Here is a 20,930-nt window from a genome sequence, read left to right on the forward strand (position 1 = left end):
CTAGCACTTATATATTTCTGGCATTTAAGATTTACGAAGAATACTGTTATTTCTAGAATATTGGTGTGAAATTACTTTAACACTATAAATTAAGCACGCTTTAATTAAGCATGCTTAAATGCTTTAATTAAGCATGCTTTCCCTTGTGTAACTAAGTACCTGCATGCTTCTTAGAATAATAATAATTATGTGCACATATATAATTATAGTTACTAGCTAATCTATCAGTATGAGTTCCTCAGCTAAGCCACAGGCACGACAAAGTGTCCAGTACAAAAAAAGACAGCCACCGAAAGTTAAACTGATCAAGCATCAGACGCTACCTCAAGCTCAAGCCACGAACAAAAACTGTCAGACAGCGCATTATGATATGGGAACACTATCCCCTAAGACCTAGTTTCACAGTACTCCAATTTGATATTGCCATGCCGGAAATATTGAATATGAGCCCAACATCAAAGCTGGCGATTCTCTGGTCATTCATTGCATTAAACAATCCCAAGTTGTAAAGATCATTGACCAGACTGATGAAGCATACAACATTCCGTTTTACTCAGCGGCTAAATTTGGCATCATTGGAAGTCCCCATGTATGGTTATCACCTACTACTGTTGCCTGCCTTGGAAAGTGTGGGAACCGAAGAGACGCTATAGCATATACATATCTTTCAAGCAATTCTACTTACGATTTTCATTGCTATATCATTATCAATATAATTATTTTGCCTGCCTTGGAAACTGTGAGAAGAAACGCTATCTTTCAAGCAATTTGAAGTGCTAATTTTTAAAGATATAATACTGTATACAAAAGGGTTTCAGGAGGATTCAAGTGATTTGAGCTTACCTTCAGTATGACAGAAGACCATGAATCGAACTTCATCTCGAAAGAATGATTGTGATGCTTTTTTGTCAGTTGACCATCACGATCAGGTGTGCAGCTGTATCCTTCCGAAATTTTGAATACACCTCACATAATTATGCTAGATATACCATGTCAAGCCCGACTATATTAATTTTGTTCCGAAATAATGTACAGCTCCTTGCTTGAAGATTTCACTGTTTAAACATAATTTTATACCCAAGCGCTTCTCCTGCTGTATAATATTATAGATCTAGCACTGGAGAGCTCATTGTAAAAACTCGTAGAATGGCGAATCCTTAGGTCCATGCATGCCGGTATCTATATATAGACTCTACCTGGCTTTGAGGCAACTTCTGCTACCAGTGACTATACCAAAACAAGGAGAGTCTCAGAGCATCAGCTCTGTATATTAAGACTATTGCTAAACATGCCAATTAAATTTTGTTCCTAGGTATCAGCATGCAATGCAGTGTCATGCACTTATTGCTGTAATTTGCGTGAAAAGTCATAGATACTATAATTATTATAAATCTAGTATCTATGGTGTGAGAGTGCCCCAAATACGTATACACTTTTATTACTGTCATGATTACTCTGATGGACATAATCTTCTGGAAACGTTGGGTATGCCCTCAACACAGAGATGCCTTTTCAATGGTATGGGTGGATGGTGAGGTACATTTCAATATACCTCAATGAATTAAGAGGCACTCAAGAACTGGGAGTAAACAATTAGGTTATTCTCAATACAACACGCAACCACAATCGCTCATTGTTTGTGTGTTTTCTATATATCTATCAATGGACAACTTAATTGTATGACACAGTACGGATATAGAAAGCATGCATGCATGACTGTTGTAGCAAATAATTATATTATACTGAGATCGTACAACGCTAATTTTAAAATTTGGTTTCATCACATATTTCATCGTAAATGTATTGATAGATGTATTCCCCCTCGTCATTAGAGTTTTCTCTTACACTCAGCGTTGTACTGAAAGGGGTTGATGGTAGTGGCATATCAACAGCACTAATGTTTCTTTGTTCGAAAATGGTATCTGGTGTAGAAGTAGGATACATTTTCTCCACTGATCGACCTGTATTTATAATCAGACAGAAGGATATAAAATTCCACAGCAACGTTTTGCTAGAGTAAATTGATAAGTCAGTGCTTATATAGAAAGGTATGTAATTTCCAAAAAAATTTTAACTCATCTTTACCAATCAATTTGCTAGTTACCTATTATCTGCCGTGATGTTCTCTTCCTCAAGATAGCACAGTTGATTATAAGCAGAATGACAATACAGCCACTCACAAGCAGTAGACCTCCTCCAATGCCAGCAATGAGGGGAATCAGAGGCTCCGATACTGAATGAATACGTAATTGTAACGACCCAGATCAGTACGTACGTTAATTTGTTTCCAATTACCTGGATTGTCTGGGTCTGTTGGTATGGTTGTAGTAGGAGGCTCAGTATTACACGTGCTCACATTACTGTTGCAAACACACTCGGCAGAAGGTGATTGCTCATCTACAGTTCTGGCCTCGCAGTGAGTACCCTCAGTACACTCAACGTTTGCACAGACGTCTTGCATTAGTTTTACTTCACAGTTTTGACCGGAAAACCCTGATTCACAAACACAAGTATATATATTTGTGCCGTTCAAACAGAACCCTTGGCCACTGCAGTTTACAGATCCACAGTAATTTGGATCTGTATCCAGTACTTCAATGAGTACACGGGCAGCATCAAACCGAATAGGGCTACCAGCATCAGCACATTCTATGAATAGAATTATATCATCAAATTGTCTTGTTGCCACGTCTCCTATCACAAAAATGTTGCCAGTGTTTATGTTGATGTCAAATAAATCGCTTGCATCGGATATGGAATAGCTTATCATAGCATTGGCTCCGAGATCGAAATCAGTGCAGGAGACATTTCCAATAATGGTTCCAAAAGTTTCATTTCCATTCAGAGGCCCATAGGTGTACGTATCGGAAACAAATATTGGCTCATTGTCATTCTGATCCAGTATAGTGATGTTTACAAGATGAGATGACATTCGCCTATTCAAAATGTCCGCTGATTGGTCGGTGATGCGAATTTGGAAACTGTAAAAGTCAAACTCCTCCCTATCTAGTGTACCATTCACAAGAATTTGGCCTGAGGCTGTTACAGTAAAATCATCATCTAAAATGTCTCCGATAACTTCAAACACCACCACTCCATCCAGTCCATTATCATCATCAAAAAACTGCAACTGTATCACCTCACTTCTACGTACAGCATTTTCCTCAATTTCAAATGGTCCTGATGCAAAAGTCGGTGTGAACTCGTTAACAGGAGACACGAATACAGTAACCAATGTTGTCGCTTGTAGATTATGTATATCAGTACAAGCTGCAGTTAGTATGTGGGCAGGGCTCATTTCATAGTCCAATGTCATTCCAGGAGAGAGTGTAATCACTCCAGTTTCCATATTGACAACGAAAATCCCACCATCATTCCCATCGAGTATACTGTATATCACATCATCATTGTTGTCAATATCGCTGCAGACAAGCTCAACAACAAAGGTGCCACTTTCTTGATTCTCAAAGAGCGTTGAGCTGTATGGTGTGTTCTCGAATACTGGTGGAGCTGCGACAGCATCATCTACGGAGACCAACAGCTGGGCTGCTGAACTGAGTGGTTCAACACTGAGATCAGTAGCAACAACTTGATAGAAGTAGGAAGGAACAATGTCAAAATTAAGAGGAGCAGCTACAAAAACACACCCAGTGTCCTCTTGGATTCCAAAGGAGCCTTGGTTATTCTGTGGGGACACTAGAATTAGGGAGTAACTGATGGTACCATCTAAAGTGTCTGCTCTGTCCACATCAGTAGCCATTATACAGTCTACAATGGTACCTAATGTAGCATTTTCCAGCACACGAAAACTGTAACTTGAAGGTGAGAAAATCGGTGCGTGTTCATTAGCAATCACTGAATTGATGGCTAGACTGACTGTTGTAGATATTGGTGGCTGCCCACGATCAGAGCATGTGATATCCAGTACGATACTGCTAATCACTCGGGCTATCGTCCTGACTACACCATCCTCGGTTATGATAAAATTATCAAAGAGACTTGTACTAGACAAGGAAAAGTTTGTTAATCCATTCAACCCATCATCAGCGTCTGTACATACAAAGACTGCTACATCCACATTGCTGCTGTTAGATTCAATTATGGTGATGATTGGTGGATTCTCTGGAGATATAATCGGGCTATTATCATTCACATCTCTGATGAATATGTTGACAAGAGCACTGTCAGATCTCTCTGGACCAATCACAATACGATTTTCTGTAACTACTACTACCATACGATATTCACTAATTATTTCTCGATCAAGGGGTGCACCAAGCGTAAGATCACCAGTGGTTGGTTCGATAAAGAAGAAACCAGGAGAGCTTTCGTTTTCAAGCCTATAGTTTAGTTGGTCTGAGTCAATGTCCACAGCTTCAATAGTGGCTACTATAGTACCTGTTGCCGTGTCTTCTGACAAAAAGATATTGATTGTCGTGTTTGTTATCATTGGAGGATTCGAATCATCTCTAAAGACAGTTACAAAGATGGTGGCATCATCGAAGAATGTTGGTACACCTAGATCGTCACACCTAAGAGCGAGTGTGTACGATTCCGTTGATATGCCTTCTGGGAGGGTTAGCGCTCTATTTACGGTTATCTCACCTGTAATTAGATCAATACTGAACGCATCATCAGTGTTGCCTTCTGATATAGAAAACCTAACTTCTCCATTAGCACCACTATCAGGATCACTACAGCTCAAATCTGCAATAGTTTCTCCGAATATAACAAGCTCACTGAGTTGTATTAAATGACTAGTTCCGTCAGCAAAAGATGGACGATTTGTATTTCCTTCGGTAATTTGAAGAACGACCAAAACATCATCAGTAAATTCAGAGTCAGTAACAAAGGCTGTGAAGCTTACGCTTGTCTCTGTTATGTTTAGTACAGAGTTAAAAAGTAGTAGTTCGCCAAGTGTATTGATGTCAACAAAACTGTTCGTTTGCAAGCTGTATGTAATATCACCACCAAGGCCAACATCTATATCAGTTGCAGATATCCTTCCAATTACATATCGATTAGCAGGAGTGGTGCGAGATACGTTAAAAAAGTAGCTCCTCTGATCAAAGACAGGGAAATTATCGTTTTCTGGCACAATGTCTATCGTTACTATTGCTAAGTCCTCACGTCCATTATTATCATAGCAACGAATCTCAAAACCATAATTCGTGGCTACCTCATAATCGAGCACACCTTGGAGTTGAATTTCACCTGTGCGAGTATCAATGTGAAACAAATCCGTGATTGTTGAAGAAGTGGTAACAATTTCAACGTGGTCCATGCCCAACTCTCCCCTTCCCCTGTCCACATCAGTACAGGACACATCGCTAGCACTCAGTATCACACTTCCAGTTAGGTAGGATTCAGGAAACATTCGCGTGTATCGATCTTCAGCAATAATCGGGTCAAACTCATTAACGGAAAGCACAAAAATTCGGAAATCAAAGTTATCGCACTGATCACTGGGTGGAAACTCATCACAACCAACAATTGAAACAGCAAAGCGTCTGTACAATCCAGCAATCAAAGTAATACCATCCACATCATTATCCAAATTTTCTGTGAATGACAAATCACCTGATACCAAGTCAAGCAAGAAAGCTTCACTGTCTCCAGAATCGGGAATACTGTCATCCAATGTATACGTTATACTTCCATCAGCACCAGCATCTGTATCTGTAAATAAAAACTTGTTACTAACTTCAGTTAAACTTGAGTTTCCTGTTGCTATAACAACACCTACGGTGACCGTTTCCGAAATTGCAACTGTACTTAGTCTTTGTACAATCACAGGCACTTGTTCATTTACTGGTAAAATTGCCACATCAACGCTTACAGTGCTGGATTGATTGCTCTCTGAGTTATCGTAACATGTGACCATGAAGGAATATGATGTTTGTGTCTCATAGTCAAGGTCAGCATTGACAGAGAAAGAGCCAGAAGCTTCGTCCAAGATAAGAGGACTGATACTACCAGTGCCTACTAGAGAGTAAGTTATTTAACTGGAGGCTGTGTCTGGATCAATGCATCTAGTCACTAGAAATCCTGCCGAAGGTCTTGGATAGTCTATACCAGCGACAATATTGTCGAGTACGGTTTCGTGTACAGCTGCATCGTATGTACCCAACTCGAAAGCCGGAGCAGTGTCATCGATATCTTCTACAGAAATTGTTACTCGTAGGTTTCTACCAACACCTTGATCAAAGGTGTTTGCTGCTCGTACAAGAAAATCAAACACAGTATTTTGCTCATAATCTAAAGCAGACTGCGAAGTGATCTCTCCAGTTTCTGAGTCGATGGCAAAAATACTAAACACCTCAGGGTCCAATGACTCAAAAGAATATTCAATCACTCCAAGGTTACCTCGATCTTCATCTGTAGCGTTCACAATTGTGATCAAGAAATTTAGCGGAAAATCTTCGCTAAGCGAGAGCTCGATTGCAGCATGAAGAAATTGTGGACTGAACTCATTTTCATAGATACGCGTCACTCTGAAGAAAGCTGAGGTTGAATCTGTACTATCACTTACGTCAAAACACTCGACGAAAGAGGAGAATGTACCAGTGGATATATTTAATGAATCAATGTTGAGCGCTACACCACCATTAGTTTCGCTTAAAGTAAGAAAGTTCACGTTGTCAGGGTTTAGAAATCGGTAGTTGACAATTCCACTAAAAGAGCAAAGAAGTGTGGCAATTGTATGACCCGTTGGTAAGTTTTGGTTGAATGTAATGTCGTAGTTGCTGCTGTTAAATTGTGGTGATGGTTGAGCAAGTAAACCTGTACAAAGCAAGTTAGTAAAAAGTGTGCAAGTAAAACCCTTCTACTGAACCATTCGAATGATAATGGACACTTTTATAGCCCAAATTAGTGTTTAACGTTCAAACTAATGGTCACTGTAACTGCTCTCGAAGTATCTTTATTCGGATGCACATTTGAATTACTTTTATGCCTTTGACTCACATATACATACGTCTATCGCTTATCTGTAATTAAAACTACCCTTTAATAGATGAAGTACGTGTCAACTACGGGGTACCTGGCAAAATTAGCGTCAGAAATAGACAGACCGTCAGCGGTACTCCTTGCAACCAGTTCATACTTGGATTGCACTTGACCTAAAACAGTACAGCAGAGGTGGATTTTCATGTACAATCATGGTTTTTGATACAAACGGCATCTCATACCCCTTGCACATTGCTAGGCCTCAATTGTCTTTTGTGTATGCACACTCACCATGTAAGAGGGGGGTCTCAATGGACCTAGCTAGACAGCTGTCTTGGCAGAAGCTTTGGGTGGTTTGCACTTGGTTTTTATCTACTATTATTACCGTATAGCGCGAAATTTTCGAGGGGCTTAATTTTCGCGGATTTCGTGGGTTGGAATTCTACACGAAAATTAAGTCCACCAAAAGTGTTGGTTAATATCCGGTAAGCAGTCATTCCGCGAACATTGTGCAACGAAATGGCTTTTAGAGGCCAATCCACGAAATATAAGTGCCTCGAAAATTTCGCGCTATACGGTATGTCAAAGCAGCTTTAGGTGCATGCAAGGGATTATGTAAGAAGATATCATTTCACACAAAAGTCCATGAATAGCATTAGTGCAAGCTAGATCTATACCACTGTAGAAGAGGAGAGACAAAACAAAACATTATGCACTGTCAGTGAAGCATTAAGTTAATATCATATCATAAGGGTTGCATATAATTATAGTCTACAACAAACAGTTTTGTTCTTCTGAGTCACTGTCATTGATAGCAGCTATCCCAGGATGAGCTCATAGAGGATGACCAGGATGTTTACGACCAGCAAAGCCAAAGGTACTTCAGGGGAAAGAGAAATACAGTACACACAATGCCCCTGGGACAACTCTCAATATATACGGTACTCTGCAGGGAAAAGAAAAGAACAATAAACACAATGCCTATGGGATAACTCTCAACACACAGTGTATACATGGCGCTTCGATTCCCTTTTCTCAGGGGAAAAAGTGAGTGGTTTCCAGCCTAGCAAATTCACCGTGCAAATGAAGAGAGTGTGTGTCCTTTTTATAAGAACTTCTCTATTGTATATAGTATACGTATATAATCACCATGCAAATGACTTTAGTAAGAGCTAGAGTTTTGACACTGATCACCTATTTGGAATCCACATTTTCAGCTGAGATATTCCTGTAGAATTACTGTATAACATCATCATCATGCGGTTTGAGGGAATAGTTAGTGAGTTAAATTTTTTGCCAAAATCCTAAAAGAAACCTTACAGTGTATTTGACTTTATTTCAACAAAGAATCCATTCTTCTATAGCCTCCTTCACAGGTCGATTGGAGGCTACCATTCTCGAATTTAAATCCACTCTACATCATATATAGTGATCGTTAAGATGAGATTGCTTGCGGCTGTATATCTCAAAGCATGATATTCGAGCAGAAGAAGGTGATTATTATAATTATATGCACATATGAGAATGTCAATCTGTATTACACCTCTCCTCTACATCACTCACTCTAGTGCATCTTTGTGATCACTGCCATGGACACTGCGGCCTAGACGAACAAGTCCAGATAACGTTGTGAAAAAACTGTTTTGATTTGAAACACCTTCTTCTATACCGTTTTGTACCTTTTTTTTACCTGCTGCCAACAACGTAGTAAGTAGAGAATAGTTTTCTCTTAGAAGCGTATACCTCCCGCAGTGCAGTACCAGTGTCCAAATCAATGATGGGTTTCTTTGGAGGTTGTTATTCTTTCCTTTTCTCCCTGTCCTTTCGTCTTTTGCAGACAAAAAACTCACCAAATATTCTCCCCAAAAGCCTGCCATCCGTGATCACAACAAGCTTAACTACCGTCTACAGTTGTTTTGTTGATAAAGTACTCAAGAAGCCAATCAGTTTAGCTCCTGCAGTTCAACCGATGAAGACTACAAAATCCACGTCATCTTCTCCCAATCCAACACAGTCAGCTCAGTTCGTATCGATTTGTTTGGACACTCCACCTTAATTTGCTTCGGTATATAAGCTTGAAGTTCTATCAATGAATTCAACACTGTATCTGTCAGTGTGATCATTATAGATCTAGTATGATTTTCCCTATAAGATTACTGGTATCAATTACACATTTTAAGCACATTGCATGCTTTCCCTTGTGTAACTAAGTATGGTATGTGCACACCTTGTGTAACTAAGTACACGGTATGCTATTTGCACATAGCTATTAGCTAAAGCCTGATCTAGCTATCAACATGAGTTCTTCAGCTAAGCCACAAAGTGTTCGGTACAATAGACAGCCACCAAATGTTCAAAAAAAAACAGAATTGATCAAGCATCAGACACTACCTCAAGCCAAGCCTCGAACAAAGGTAGGGATTTCTAATCGACTGTCAACCACCAGGATTATGGAACACACTAATCTCAAAGACTTAGCTGCACAGTACTCCAATTTAATGCCGTTTTCTGTGAGTGTAATTGCCGGAAATATTGAATATGAGCCAAACATAAAAGCTGGCGATTCTCTGGTCGTTCATGGCCTTAAGCAATCCCAAGTTGTAAAGATCATTGACCAGACTGATGAAGCATACAACATTCCGTTTTACTCAGCGGCTAAATTTGGCATCATTGGAAATTTGGATTCTGAAGAGTATATGAGTACCTGTTCTGCTTCCGAGATGATGGAATCCCCACGGTTACCACCTATTGTTGCCTGCCTTGGAAACTATGTGGGAAGAGACGCTAGCATGTCTTTTAAGCAATTTGAAGTGCTACTTTTGAAAGATATTGTACACAAGAGCTTCAGGAGGATTCGAGTGATTCGAGCCTACAGTATAACAGACCACGAATCGAAATTTATTTCGAAAGATTGTGATGCTTTTTTCTCAGTTGACCCATCTGGTGTGCAGCTGTATCCTTCTGAAATTCTTGAGTATGCCTCACATCTTCTACCATGTCGAGCCCGACCCTTTGTTCCGAAGGAATACAACTCCTTGCTTGAAGATTTCACAGCAAGTGTGGTTGTTATTGAAGGACAGAGCTCAGAAACGTCTTTGCTTACTTGTAGAATAGATCGTTTAACTAAAACCAAAGAGTATCTAGATATCTCCACAGAGATTAACATCATAGTTACTCTAAGTACTCACGAAGTCAGCACCACTAAAGAAGATGTTGATCAAACGAATTATAAAAAACTTTCGAGGCATAGAGATGACTTGTCCGGCTGTATGCTAAGAATGGTTCGAAAAGGACATGAAATCGAAGGAGTAAAGATCACGACACCGAAGCTATCGGAGCCCAGTCAAGATGAAGATAAAAGTTCAAATTCATCTGAAACAGATGCATATGATGATGTTATTATAAGTCCAAGTCAGGATGAAGACGTGTACGATCTTGTATGGCAAGATATTGAAACAACAGACTCAGTAAGTTTTTTAACAGTGAATCTTTATTGCCAGCCTGTAATGTTTGTCGTACGTAGAGATTTTAGAATGCACCCTTTAAGTGATACTAATCGTTTATATGTACACATCTAATCATACCTAATCAATTTTTCTAATCAATTTTCAACATCAAACACTCAGAATGAAACTCAAAAGAAACCTACCGATATTGATCAACCCACCTCACACAACATAACACATTCAGTGTTTAAACGAGGTAGAATACCCAGCGCTCCCCCTGCTGTAGCAGTTAAGAGCTCAATTGTAAAACAATATCATAGTCGAAACTCGTGGACTGGTGATGAATCCCCACTATCTGTACCTGCTTTGAGATGGCCAAGGAAACCTCCACCAGTACCTAAGAGAAGAGAGAGCAGCTCTTTTATTCAACCAACTATTAAAGATGCCGGAAACTCGAAAGACGAGCCAGGAGATACTGTACTGAAATCTATTCAGAATACACCATCATGGAAGATAGACACCGGAAACTCGAAAGACGAGCCATCAAGAGAGACTGCATTACTGTCTATTCAGAATACGAAGACAGATGCCGGAAACTCGAAAGACAAGCCATCAGGAGAGACTGTACTGAAGTCTATTCAAAATACACTAAGCTTGCTGGTTGGAAAGATGGAAAGACTGGATGCAAATCAAACTATTTTTGAGCAAAGACTTGACAAACTGGAGGCAAGCAGACAAAGCACTGGAAAAAGAAGTATTGCCTCAATGAAACAAGTGGAAGTGAGTTGCCGTGTTTCGTGCCGAAACTATACCATGGCATATTAAGTAGAGCCGTGCCAATTAAATGATGGCTCCTGAGGTATCAGCATGCATGCAGTGTTACATTAATTTGTTATGCACTAAATTTGTAAGTGTGCATGAGAATACTCAAATACGTATTATCAGGAGCACGTGATGATTACTTTTATTTCTCTGATTGACTAGATTCAAGATCTTTTGGAGAAGTTGGGTATGCCTCAATACAGAGATGCCTTTTCAAAGGAATGGGTGGATGGTGAGGTGTTTCAAGACCTCGATGAAGAGGCACTCAAGGAACTGGGAGTGGAGTCACGATTAGATAGAATCAAACTGCTTAAAGTAATTTCCAATGGTCATTATTAGAGTTCCACATGTTGGACAGCAACTTTAGCAACACAAACTCATGGAGAACCACATGTATATAATTGTATTCATTTTGTGTGTGTTTTTCTAAGAGATCTACATTAATATCAAAGGAAAAGTGAAATTCATCTTGTAATGCGCATGTACAGTATATATATATAATTATGTCTACAGTTTGGATGGAAGGAATGCATGACTGTATAGCGAATATACGTGAGATCGTACATCACAATCAGATAGTGTGAAGATTATTTTGTTTGGTATCATCAGATACAACATCGTAAATGTATTGATAGACGTATTCCCCCTCGTCATTAGAGTCCTCTCCTACACTCAGCGTTGTACTGAAAGGGGTTGATGGTAGCGGCATACTAACAGCACTAATGTTTCTTTCATTCTTTCCTTTGAAAATGGTATCTGGTGTAGGAGACATTTTCCCCACTGATCGACCTGCATGTGATCATAAAGAATCTACAATGTATAGTGATTCAGAAGTAGATCTATATATATAATTATAGCTGATGTTTTGCATGCTTTGTGCTGATTACTCAAATTTATTATTTTTTTCCTATAATTATGTTCAAATTATATAGTCAATAATATTTATTAATTGCTGGTTACCTATTGTCTGTGGTGATGCTCTCTTCCTCAAGACAGCACAAATGGTTATGAGCAGAATGACAATACAGACACTCACAAGCAGTAGACCTCCACCAATCCCAGCAATGAGAGGAATCAGAGGATCCAACACTGAATAGGGGTTGGAATCAACTACATAATTAATTATAAAAAATTACATATATCATTCTAATTGTAAGGACACAGATATTTCAGTACTTTAATTTAAATTTCTACCTGGATTGTCTGGATCTGTTGGTATGGTTGTAGTAGGAGGCTCAGTATTACACATGCTCACATTACTGTTGCAAACACACTCGGCAGAAGGTGATTGCTCATCTACAGTTCTGGCCTCACAGTGAGTACCCTCAGTACACTCAACGTTTGCACAGACGTCTTGCATTAGTTTTACTTCACAGTTTTGACCGGAAAACCCTGATTCACAAATACAAGTGTAGTTATTGGTACCGTCCAAACAGGAGCCTTGGCCACTGCAGTTTACTGCTCCACAGTCATCGATATTGAGTTGACAACTATCTCCATTGTAGCCAGAATTGCATTCACATACACTATTCACACATACCCCATTTCCAGCACATTCTAGGCCACCAAACATGCTACAGGACTGAGATTGGATCATTTCCCCACAGGAAGGACCGCGAAAGTTTTCGCTGCAAACTACACGAAAAGTAAATCCAAGTTGGGCGATATTTTCTCTCCCAATGAGAAGTTTTTGAAAGTTTTGTCCAACTTGATAACTAGGTGCGGATAGGCGTTTAACAAATATATCAACCAGAGGGTCTTCAGAAGAATGTGCATCACTGTCATGGGCTCGGATCAAAAGCTGTGCACCCTACAAAAATGTTATCGTGGAGGATCAGTGCAAAGCTGTTAAACAGAACACATGCTCATGTCTATGTAATTCTCTATGTCAGACATGGTATATATATGCAACCGTTTTAATGTACTCACCGCACTTCATGTAGTGAAAAGCTACCCACACAATAAAACGTACACCCTATGTATTACTTATTGCCCAGCATGCACGAGTACAATATTTGGCATGTTGCATGAGGGCGCCTGCAATAACTAACTTGTTAATGCCTAATGACGTCAAACTCTTCTGGTTTTCTGGGCCTATAAAACTGAATAGACATTGTGTTTGCTGATTTTGAATTCCATAATAAATTCTTAGGTTTTCTTCCCACAACTATTTAAAAGGGACCAATTGAGTTATTGGGTGGGAGGATGGCCAACCGGGGCATTATCATCCACATACTGCATTTACACACAGTGCAACATGCCATATATATATATAATTATATTGCACTTGCATTATAATTATGCTATAATTATTGCAGCTAGTGCAATATATGGTTGCTATGACAATGTAGTGATGCAACATGCTATTGATCTGCCCACTCACTGGGCAACAAACACGTATAACTGCATAGCAGGTTACTTTTGTATGGTGTGTAAATGTTCGTAGAGCATCATACAAAAATTAAACTACGAAATTTGCAATACGTTCAATGTCACATATCCTGAGCTGTATACAAATTCAAAGAAATATTTAATTGGGCACTTCATACGAACATTTGCATCTACGAAAATTACCAGCTATACAGTACTTACGAAGTGAAGCGTTTATTGTGCATGCAGCAATTGTTTTATTAACTTACATCCCAATATCGTGAGATTCCATTCAATCTCAATGGGTTTCCAACTTCAAGAAACGTGGCAAGGTTAAAGTTAATAGCCCTGTCATCCACATTTGTACCAGTTACCACGAACCTGTCCCCCACACATTGTTCAGGTAAACCAAGTGGTACAAGACAAATACGAAAGTACGTATCACAGCGATTAGCTCCAGTACAAGTGCCTTTCTCACTGATTTGATCGCAGCAGCCTAGAGGCTCACTAGTTGAACTGCTACTGCGACAGGTACTGCAGTGACCACTAGGATTGTTGTATGACTGGAATTGCATCAATATGTGGTAGTCACACTTACTGGTAGTCACCTGAAATTGTAAATACATTATAGCTATAATTATAGCTAGATTTACAGTATGCAAACTCACCATTGAAAATATCATAATCAGTAAACAGTAAAGCTTCATGATTGCACAATAATAATTAATGTAGCGTCTTAGCATATTTAAGATAGATCTACTTTTGACACAGCTAATTTAAATATATTATAGGTGCAGTGCATGAAACCTGCTCTGACTTAACCGCAATAGAAGCACCCCACCAACGACTGCATGAATCCCCATAACCAAAGGATGTTGCTGTTTACTCATGCATGTAGTAGTGCATGATCTCATATCTTACATATGCTGCTGCTATTGTGTGGGTGTTAGTCATCAGGCACCCACACACTTATCACCCACACGTATCATGCACACACATACCACATGTATCATGCATTCCAGGACCTTACTTGAAATACATGTCATGATTCCTAATTTAATTTGTGAGGTAATATATTATGAAAACAAACACTTGTACGTAGATGGAACACACTTAAATACATTAATCATGCAGTATACAGTCAGTGAGTGTAACGTATAAAGTGCACTAAGAAAGAGCGTTCACAAAGTCACCTAGTTCAAGTGCTAGACTCTGTATATCCAGTTCTAGTGTTTTTAGAGTGTTTTGTCGTTCACTGAGTACCTTTTGAAGCCCATCCGAGATTGAGTGCACCTACACATAATAAGAATAATAAGCACAAGAAATTACACTTTGAGAGGCATGACAATGGGTTGTATAATATCCTCCCACGTACAAACATAATTACCTAATATGAGCATCAGAAATTGACTAAAGCCAGCACAATGTTCTTGAAACCTTACTCTGAGGGAATTATTAAGATATCTGCATAGGGTTTTGTAGACATGTTGGCAGCTACATGTACTGGATTTCCCCTACAAAATACTTTGTTGTGTTCAGCTACATGGAGGGGAAATCCCTATAAAATACTTTAAGTCACCAAGACATGCGCCACTCATTGTGACTCTGTTTACTTTCCACCCTCTCACGTAATATGAATAATACTTGTCATCAAGACATGCCGGCTACATGGAGGGGAGATCCCTACAAAATACTTTTCTGTCGCCAAGACATGCACCACTGTGACTTTATACCCTCCCACACATGAAGACATACATGTACAGTTACCCTACACCTAAAAACTTTATGCTTATAGGTACACCACACTGTACCACTGAGTGATTGTAAGAGACTGGAACATTGTGTGTGTTGATCATTTTGTATTTGTTAAGTAGATGTATTGATTTTTGTGACGTGATGCCAGCTATAAGCCTGGTTTTTGTGAGGAAGCTCATGGAGAACTGAACGCTGTGTGTCTATGTATCTTGTGTGTTGTTTCGATTTATCTTGTTATTAAAACTCAAGCTACAGTAGAACCTCGATTATCCGGCCCTCCATTATCCGGAACCTCGATTATCCGGCTTGGCAGTTTTCTTGTTATCAGATCAGAAAATGGGCGTGTCCCTCAAACGCGCATGCGCGTTGCAGCTGTTACCATGGAGACATGCCTGCTTATCTTCTGCGCATGCGCAGACAACCATGTGGCACTGCTGTTTATCAATAAAGTGGGTGGATCAAGGCGTGGTTTATCTATTCGATTATCCGGCATATTCACTTATCCGGCCTGCTTCTGGAACCAAGGTGTCCGGATAATCGAGGTTCTACTGTACTATGAATAGCTAGTCCTATCTAGAGTGTTGTATCCGCTCGGTGACAGTGTTAAACTACTCATTGATGACCAGTTCCTGAAAACTCCTGGTGTTGGAAAGTATGACTCGATCATCTTAGTACATACATAGCCGACGTTCAAAACATTTTGTTTCTAATAGAGTACACAGTCATGGAAACAGTGCATCACCTGTTTTGACTCCTCCTGAAAGCGTGGGATGACCTCCTGTCTCACTACCACCCCCTCTGCCTCAACACAGTCAGCCCCGGGGGTCCCAGACGGCCTCCTAGGGACATCAATATACTTAATACATGTATGTCTACACACTCCCATACAATGTAGGAGAATGGATTTGGTTTGAGAAAGAGAGGAGGACCACATGCACACTGAACAGCATATCATAATGCATAGTGTAATAGCATTGTTAAGAGTGCAATTATGTGGGAGTAATAGCACGAGTAACAAGTAATGGTAAGGCCTTAATTGCACGAGACGTAATACTTTATGCATTAGAAAATAAATTGATGGCTGCAACATTATCATGATTATGTAAGGGGGTGCCATTAATTTATCCCTTACATGTAAGTATAAAGGCTTACACTACACAGCTATCCAAAAGACTGACACTGCTTATTTAGCATGAAACATGCACCCGACTACCTCACCATGCCAACTCGTCTGAATCGCTCTCGTCCCAAAGTTTGTCCAACTCAGTCAGCTTCTCCTTCACTGTGAACTCTTCTAGCACACTTACAAACTTTGCCTGCAAAATAAATCGCACAAATGGTGGCTAGGCAACAGTAATGCTACGTATATGTATATCTTGCACAAAGTATACAGTCATGTGTTACACACATTAGAAATTGCTAGACATGACATTACATCTCCAGGAGGTAGGAGTTCCTTAAATAGATGTATGGAGATTCAGTGGTATGTAAATGTACAGTATCGTGAACATAAAAGTAGAGCAAACCCTCGGCTGTTGACATGATTTAAAATATAGAAACCAGAAGAGTGTTATACAATAAATGCAGTAGCTGGCTAAGCAGCAAGTAACAGGAGAAATCCAAAGTACACTAGGCTGAAACTGATACATGAGACATGCACTGTGGACTAAATGTAGGATCACAGTAAAGCCAGCAAAAAAATCCTGGAATCTTAAAAATATGGCTCCCGATATGTTCTGGGGCTAGGACGTAAGGCAAAGCAACAACCACAATCATAATTCTAACTTTCTACTTTAGGGACCCTTTTCCATTGATCCTGATAAAGGATCCCCGCAATTCGTACCTCAAATAAAGGTCGCGTGTAGCTAGCCAGCCATGATGCAGCCATTAACTATTAAAACGATGTGTGAAGGCTATCCATGCTGTAAACTCAGCGCTGTGAGAGTAGACTTAGATATTACAAACAAATAAACAGACAAACCAAACGACTACTACATGTATAACCCGCTGGCCGCGGCACGGCCTCGGGTTAATCAATTAATACACTAAGGAGATCAGCAAACACAAGTACTCACTGAATGTAAATGGCGCTATATTGTTACTGTACATGTAACCACACCTCTAATGCAGTGTGTACGCTCAGGTTGACTTGGTCCCAACACTTTGTAGCCACTCTAAGAATATCGCCATGGAAATGCTTGGACAGACTCTCACCACTGTAGGGGTAGAAACCAATACACAAGTTAGATACAGGTAATTTCTACAGTACATATTTGTTCAAGAGGCTGACTCTAGTAATTATAGTGCAACCCCACTTTACGACATCCCTGAGAACGACCATCCGGTATATAACGGTCAAAATTTAAGGTCTGGATTGCACCCACGTGTACTTATTGCACGTAGATATGACCCCTGAAGAACAGCTACCTCACTAATCTGTACAACGACCAGCTTTCTGCTCCCTGAACAGCGTTTTCAATAAAAAAGACTGCCAGCCACACGATGGATTAGCAGCCGAGATATACATTATTGATCTAGCTTCTGCAGTATTTTCAAAGTTTGTAATACCTAGAGAAGCATTAATTAGTACAGTCATAAGGTTCGCTAGAATAATGAGACGTACGTGCGGATGATAAATCAAACCTCTCTGTAACGGCCAAAAGCTTGTTCTTCAATGATGTTCAGGTTCCACTGTAAACTTTGCCACACAAATAGAGCGGTGAAAATTTTCAATTGACGCACAATTAGATAATGAGACTGTTCTGTTTCAGTGGCTCTCCGATTAGGGTGGCGCATTTATTATATTTTTACGATGTAATGTAGGAGCTTTGCAAGTAGATCTAAGACTATGTGGCAATCCCCTCCATGTCCCCCCCACACACACACATACCTGTACACAGTTTTATGCTGTTGCATGAGCTGCTCCAGCATTCGCACACTCTCACATTGTCCTGGAGTATCTCCTGCTGACATTGATCTGTCTCTGGTCTCAGCAACTGTGCTAGTCTCTACATCTACCTGCTTGATTGTTTCTACCTCATCCATGATAACCGAATGGTCACCGTTAGTCATAACAACAGTCTGTTCTTCCATGTCAGCACAGAAGATTTAGAATCCATGCACCTTTGAAATTGATTTTGTGACTCCTGAACTTTTGACCCTATGAACTTTCTTGATGTAACATTGAATAGCTTTTGTTTAATTAGAATGGAAAACCCCACGTGGAGACAACGTATAAACAATGGTGTTTACCTTGGGAACACTCTTTGAGGCAGCTCTTTTACTGATCAACTCCATAGCCATTCTCAATGAGGAGAGATTCCTCAAGAAAGGTAACTTTTATGCTAATTAAGATCATAGACATAGGCCAAGGGACTGCCCCAAAGCAAACTTATCGCTATGGATTGGTTTGAAAAATAAATTCTTTTTTGTCTGTTGAGTTACACAGCACCGAATGTAAGATTACAGATCAAGTAGGCGTGACAAGTGGTTAGAGTTAGGTTAGGGCGTTTCCGTATCCGGTCGTTATCTGATATGATCATCTGTTGCAATACTTTACAGTTGGCTGGGGTAGAGACTACAGGAACGAGGGCTTCGTGGATCAAGGTGGCGTCAAGTTCCAGTTAGTCAACCTCATCACGTCAGTACAGACATTGCTAAGAGGTAAGGAACATTAGGATCCCTCTCGTTAATAGGGACTCTTTGTAACTGTTTACAAACCACCTCCGACTAAAAATACCAACAGTACAGTGAAACACTCAATTGGTATAATTATGCCTCGAGGCGTAGCCGCACGAGGGATACAGTAAAGCTTGTGTGTGTGTGTGTGTGTGTGTGTGTGTCTGTCTGTCTGTCTGTTCCAGCTGTAACTGCTCAACGGTTGCAATGCGACGGATACCAACAGTTCTATAGGCTTATAGCCACGTTCTCTTGGATTTTGATTCGTAGATTAGCAAACTAAAGCTTCTTTCTCAAGTTATGGCTAGTTTGACTCAAAGTGAAGGCTGCAGTCTCTTCAGAATTTGTCATAGCATCATCTGTTTGCATAAACTTTCTGTTCAACTTATGAGTTAGCCTTGCACTAAAGCGCTAGCTTTTTGTTAGTTACAAGAGTCAGGAAAGAGCTGCAAAGCCTATTGCTGGCCTCCTGCAAAAGTAGCCCTTGTGTACTCTGACCTCATTGCTGATCCACCTCCTTTTCATTGCTAGGAAATGCAAAATACTGCACAACTTCAACTTCTACATTGTAGATCTACATGCTTCTATAAATCCTTGAAGATCATTCATTAAGCTATCAGATAAACTTCTGTTCCTATTAAGCTCCTCTTCTATAATGACTGGAATTCGTGTCAAAAATTGCAATCACAATAATTATTTTATATACAGCATAATCATTATACAAAGCTTACCTCTCTGAGCGAAAGCATAACATGGCAAGAGGCATTAGCACAGCGCAGCTTGCAGTACTCGTAAGTAAGTAATTGAGCTTCAGGTACATGACATTTTCATGTACTATGTCTATTTTGTAGGCCTTGTGGCAGGCAGCTCAGCTGTTAGCTTATTTCTGTACACAACAAGCAGGTAATAATGCAATGATGTAATCCCAGAGCACCAAGCTGACAGTTCCTTTTGTTGGTTGTGCTGGTACCTACAACGTGTGCATAGCTCCAACACAGTGCGCACAGTGATTTTGCACTACCCTTGCCGCCTATGTGGACTATGAATGTTTAGATGTGGTCAGAGTCGCTGTATTTTGTGTGGGCAGTAGTTGGCTGTCAATAGTGCTCTAATTTTGGTCTTGGAATGTTCCGTGAATAAACAACCTGTATTCATGCTGCTCGCGCTTATTGGCAATTGCTTAAGTTGAGAATACAATGTAGATATTATTATGCTTGCTTTGGCGGTGAATTTTAGGAGTTGTACGTGCATGATAAATATTGGGGTGAAGCACAAAAAAGCCTATATGCAAAGCTCTCTTGAATTTGCATTAAAAATTTTTGCTTGTTATTTGTTTTCCTGTTGACTAAACACACCCCCATGTCGTTACCACACCCCACTCACTTATAATTATAATTGTCTGGCGCACCTCAGCAACGTGACCCCCGCCCGCTCTTAGGAAGCTGAATGCATTTGTCAGTATGATACTATAAGAGAGTGTAAACGCTCCAATTGTGGTCAATTAACAATACGTTCTGCTCTGAACTGTTGTATTGGTGTCAACATAATTACTAATGGCTTTTTTATTGTGTTTACTTGTATTTCTCTTTTCCCTGAAGTACCTTTGCTGGTCGTAAACATCCTGGTCATCCTGTATGAGCTCATCCTGGGATAGCTGCTATGAATGACAGTGACTCAGAAGACCACAGAACTATGTTGTAGACTATAATTATATGCAACCCTCATGGCATATTGATATTGGACTTTTCAAGGAATCTAATTTTTATTGATAAACTTAATGCTTCAATGAGTGCATAATGTTCCGTTTTATCTCCCCTCTTCTATATGACATTCTGTCTTGCACTGATGCTATTCATGTAAACACTCTGATATTCATGGACTTGTTTGTGTGAAATGATATCTTCTTACATA

General features: G+C 39.8%; 4 protein-coding genes and 1 pseudogene across 5 annotated transcripts; 2 read left to right on the forward strand and 3 right to left on the reverse strand.

Annotated features, from left to right (window-relative positions):
* Positions 1–1,587: 1,587 nt before the first annotated feature.
* Positions 1,588–8,071, reverse strand: LOC135338757 (protocadherin Fat 4-like; annotated as a pseudogene).
* A 251-nt stretch (positions 8,072–8,322) lies between these two features.
* Positions 8,323–11,565, forward strand: LOC135338755 (uncharacterized). The gene is made up of 4 exons (XM_064534834.1): positions 8,323–8,441; positions 8,517–10,415; positions 10,575–11,174; positions 11,379–11,565. Exons 2-4 carry the CDS (start codon positions 9,246–9,248, stop codon positions 11,553–11,555), a joined length of 1,947 nt encoding a protein of 648 aa, XP_064390904.1. The 5' UTR covers positions 8,323–8,441; positions 8,517–9,245; the 3' UTR covers positions 11,556–11,565.
* A 97-nt stretch (positions 11,566–11,662) lies between these two features.
* Positions 11,663–14,408, reverse strand: LOC135338756 (delta-like protein 4). Its single transcript, XM_064534835.1, has 5 exons — positions 14,255–14,408; positions 13,856–14,194; positions 12,411–13,026; positions 12,177–12,305; positions 11,663–12,005 (listed from the first exon to the last, which is right to left on the reverse strand). The coding sequence occupies exons 1-5, from the start codon at positions 14,327–14,329 to the stop codon at positions 11,788–11,790; spliced, it is 1,377 nt and encodes a 458-aa protein (XP_064390905.1). The 5' UTR covers positions 14,330–14,408; the 3' UTR covers positions 11,663–11,787.
* A 220-nt stretch (positions 14,409–14,628) lies between these two features.
* Positions 14,629–18,511, reverse strand: LOC135338766 (uncharacterized). 2 transcript variants are annotated; one of them, XM_064534847.1, is made up of 6 exons: positions 18,232–18,511; positions 17,461–17,557; positions 16,560–16,657; positions 16,084–16,180; positions 14,974–15,029; positions 14,782–14,879 (listed from the first exon to the last, which is right to left on the reverse strand). In XM_064534847.1, exons 1-5 carry the CDS (start codon positions 18,432–18,434, stop codon positions 14,997–14,999), a joined length of 528 nt encoding a protein of 175 aa, XP_064390917.1. In that variant the 5' UTR covers positions 18,435–18,511; the 3' UTR covers positions 14,782–14,879; positions 14,974–14,996. The 2 variants fall into 2 exon arrangements, with proteins under 2 accessions (XP_064390916.1, XP_064390917.1); XM_064534846.1 differs by lacking the exon at positions 14,974–15,029 and having other exon boundaries at positions 14,629–14,879.
* A 3-nt stretch (positions 18,512–18,514) lies between these two features.
* Positions 18,515–20,916, forward strand: LOC135338767 (immediate early response 3-interacting protein 1-like). Its single transcript, XM_064534849.1, has 3 exons — positions 18,515–18,673; positions 18,903–19,004; positions 20,618–20,916. Exons 1-3 carry the CDS (start codon positions 18,583–18,585, stop codon positions 20,671–20,673), a joined length of 249 nt encoding a protein of 82 aa, XP_064390919.1. The 5' UTR covers positions 18,515–18,582; the 3' UTR covers positions 20,674–20,916.
* The last annotated feature ends 14 nt before the right edge of the window (positions 20,917–20,930 follow it).

This window comes from Halichondria panicea, chromosome 7 (assembly GCF_963675165.1).
Source record: "Halichondria panicea chromosome 7, odHalPani1.1, whole genome shotgun sequence".
Classification (NCBI taxonomy): domain Eukaryota; kingdom Metazoa; phylum Porifera; class Demospongiae; order Suberitida; family Halichondriidae; genus Halichondria; species Halichondria panicea.

Coding starts and splice junctions, on each gene's coding strand:
- LOC135338755 (XM_064534834.1), top strand. CDS start 9,246: ATGAGTTCTTCAGCTAAGCCACAAAGTGTTCGGTACAATAGACAGCCA. Junction 10,416..10,574: donor ATATTGAAACAACAGACTCA/GTAAGTTTTTTA, acceptor TCAAACACTCAG/AATGAAACTCAAAAGAAACC. Junction 11,175..11,378: donor CCTCAATGAAACAAGTGGAA/GTGAGTTGCCGT, acceptor CTGATTGACTAG/ATTCAAGATCTTTTGGAGAA.
- LOC135338756 (XM_064534835.1), bottom strand. CDS start 14,329: ATGCTAAGACGCTACATTAATTATTATTGTGCAATCATGAAGCTTTAC. Junction 14,195..14,254: donor TGATTATGATATTTTCAATG/GTGAGTTTGCAT, acceptor TTACAATTTCAG/GTGACTACCAGTAAGTGTGA. Junction 13,027..13,855: donor GAATCTCACGATATTGGGAT/GTAAGTTAATAA, acceptor ACATTTTTGTAG/GGTGCACAGCTTTTGATCCG.
- LOC135338766 (XM_064534846.1), bottom strand. CDS start 18,434: ATGGAAGAACAGACTGTTGTTATGACTAACGGTGACCATTCGGTTATC. Junction 17,558..18,231: donor CAGCATAAAACTGTGTACAG/GTATGTGTGTGT, acceptor CTACCCCTACAG/TGGTGAGAGTCTGTCCAAGC. Junction 16,658..17,460: donor GCGTACACACTGCATTAGAG/GTGTGGTTACAT, acceptor TTTATTTTGCAG/GCAAAGTTTGTAAGTGTGCT.
- LOC135338767 (XM_064534849.1), top strand. CDS start 18,583: ATGGTGTTTACCTTGGGAACACTCTTTGAGGCAGCTCTTTTACTGATC. Junction 18,674..18,902: donor GGAGAGATTCCTCAAGAAAG/GTAACTTTTATG, acceptor AATACTTTACAG/TTGGCTGGGGTAGAGACTAC. Junction 19,005..20,617: donor AGTACAGACATTGCTAAGAG/GTAAGGAACATT, acceptor TTTTCCCTGAAG/TACCTTTGCTGGTCGTAAAC.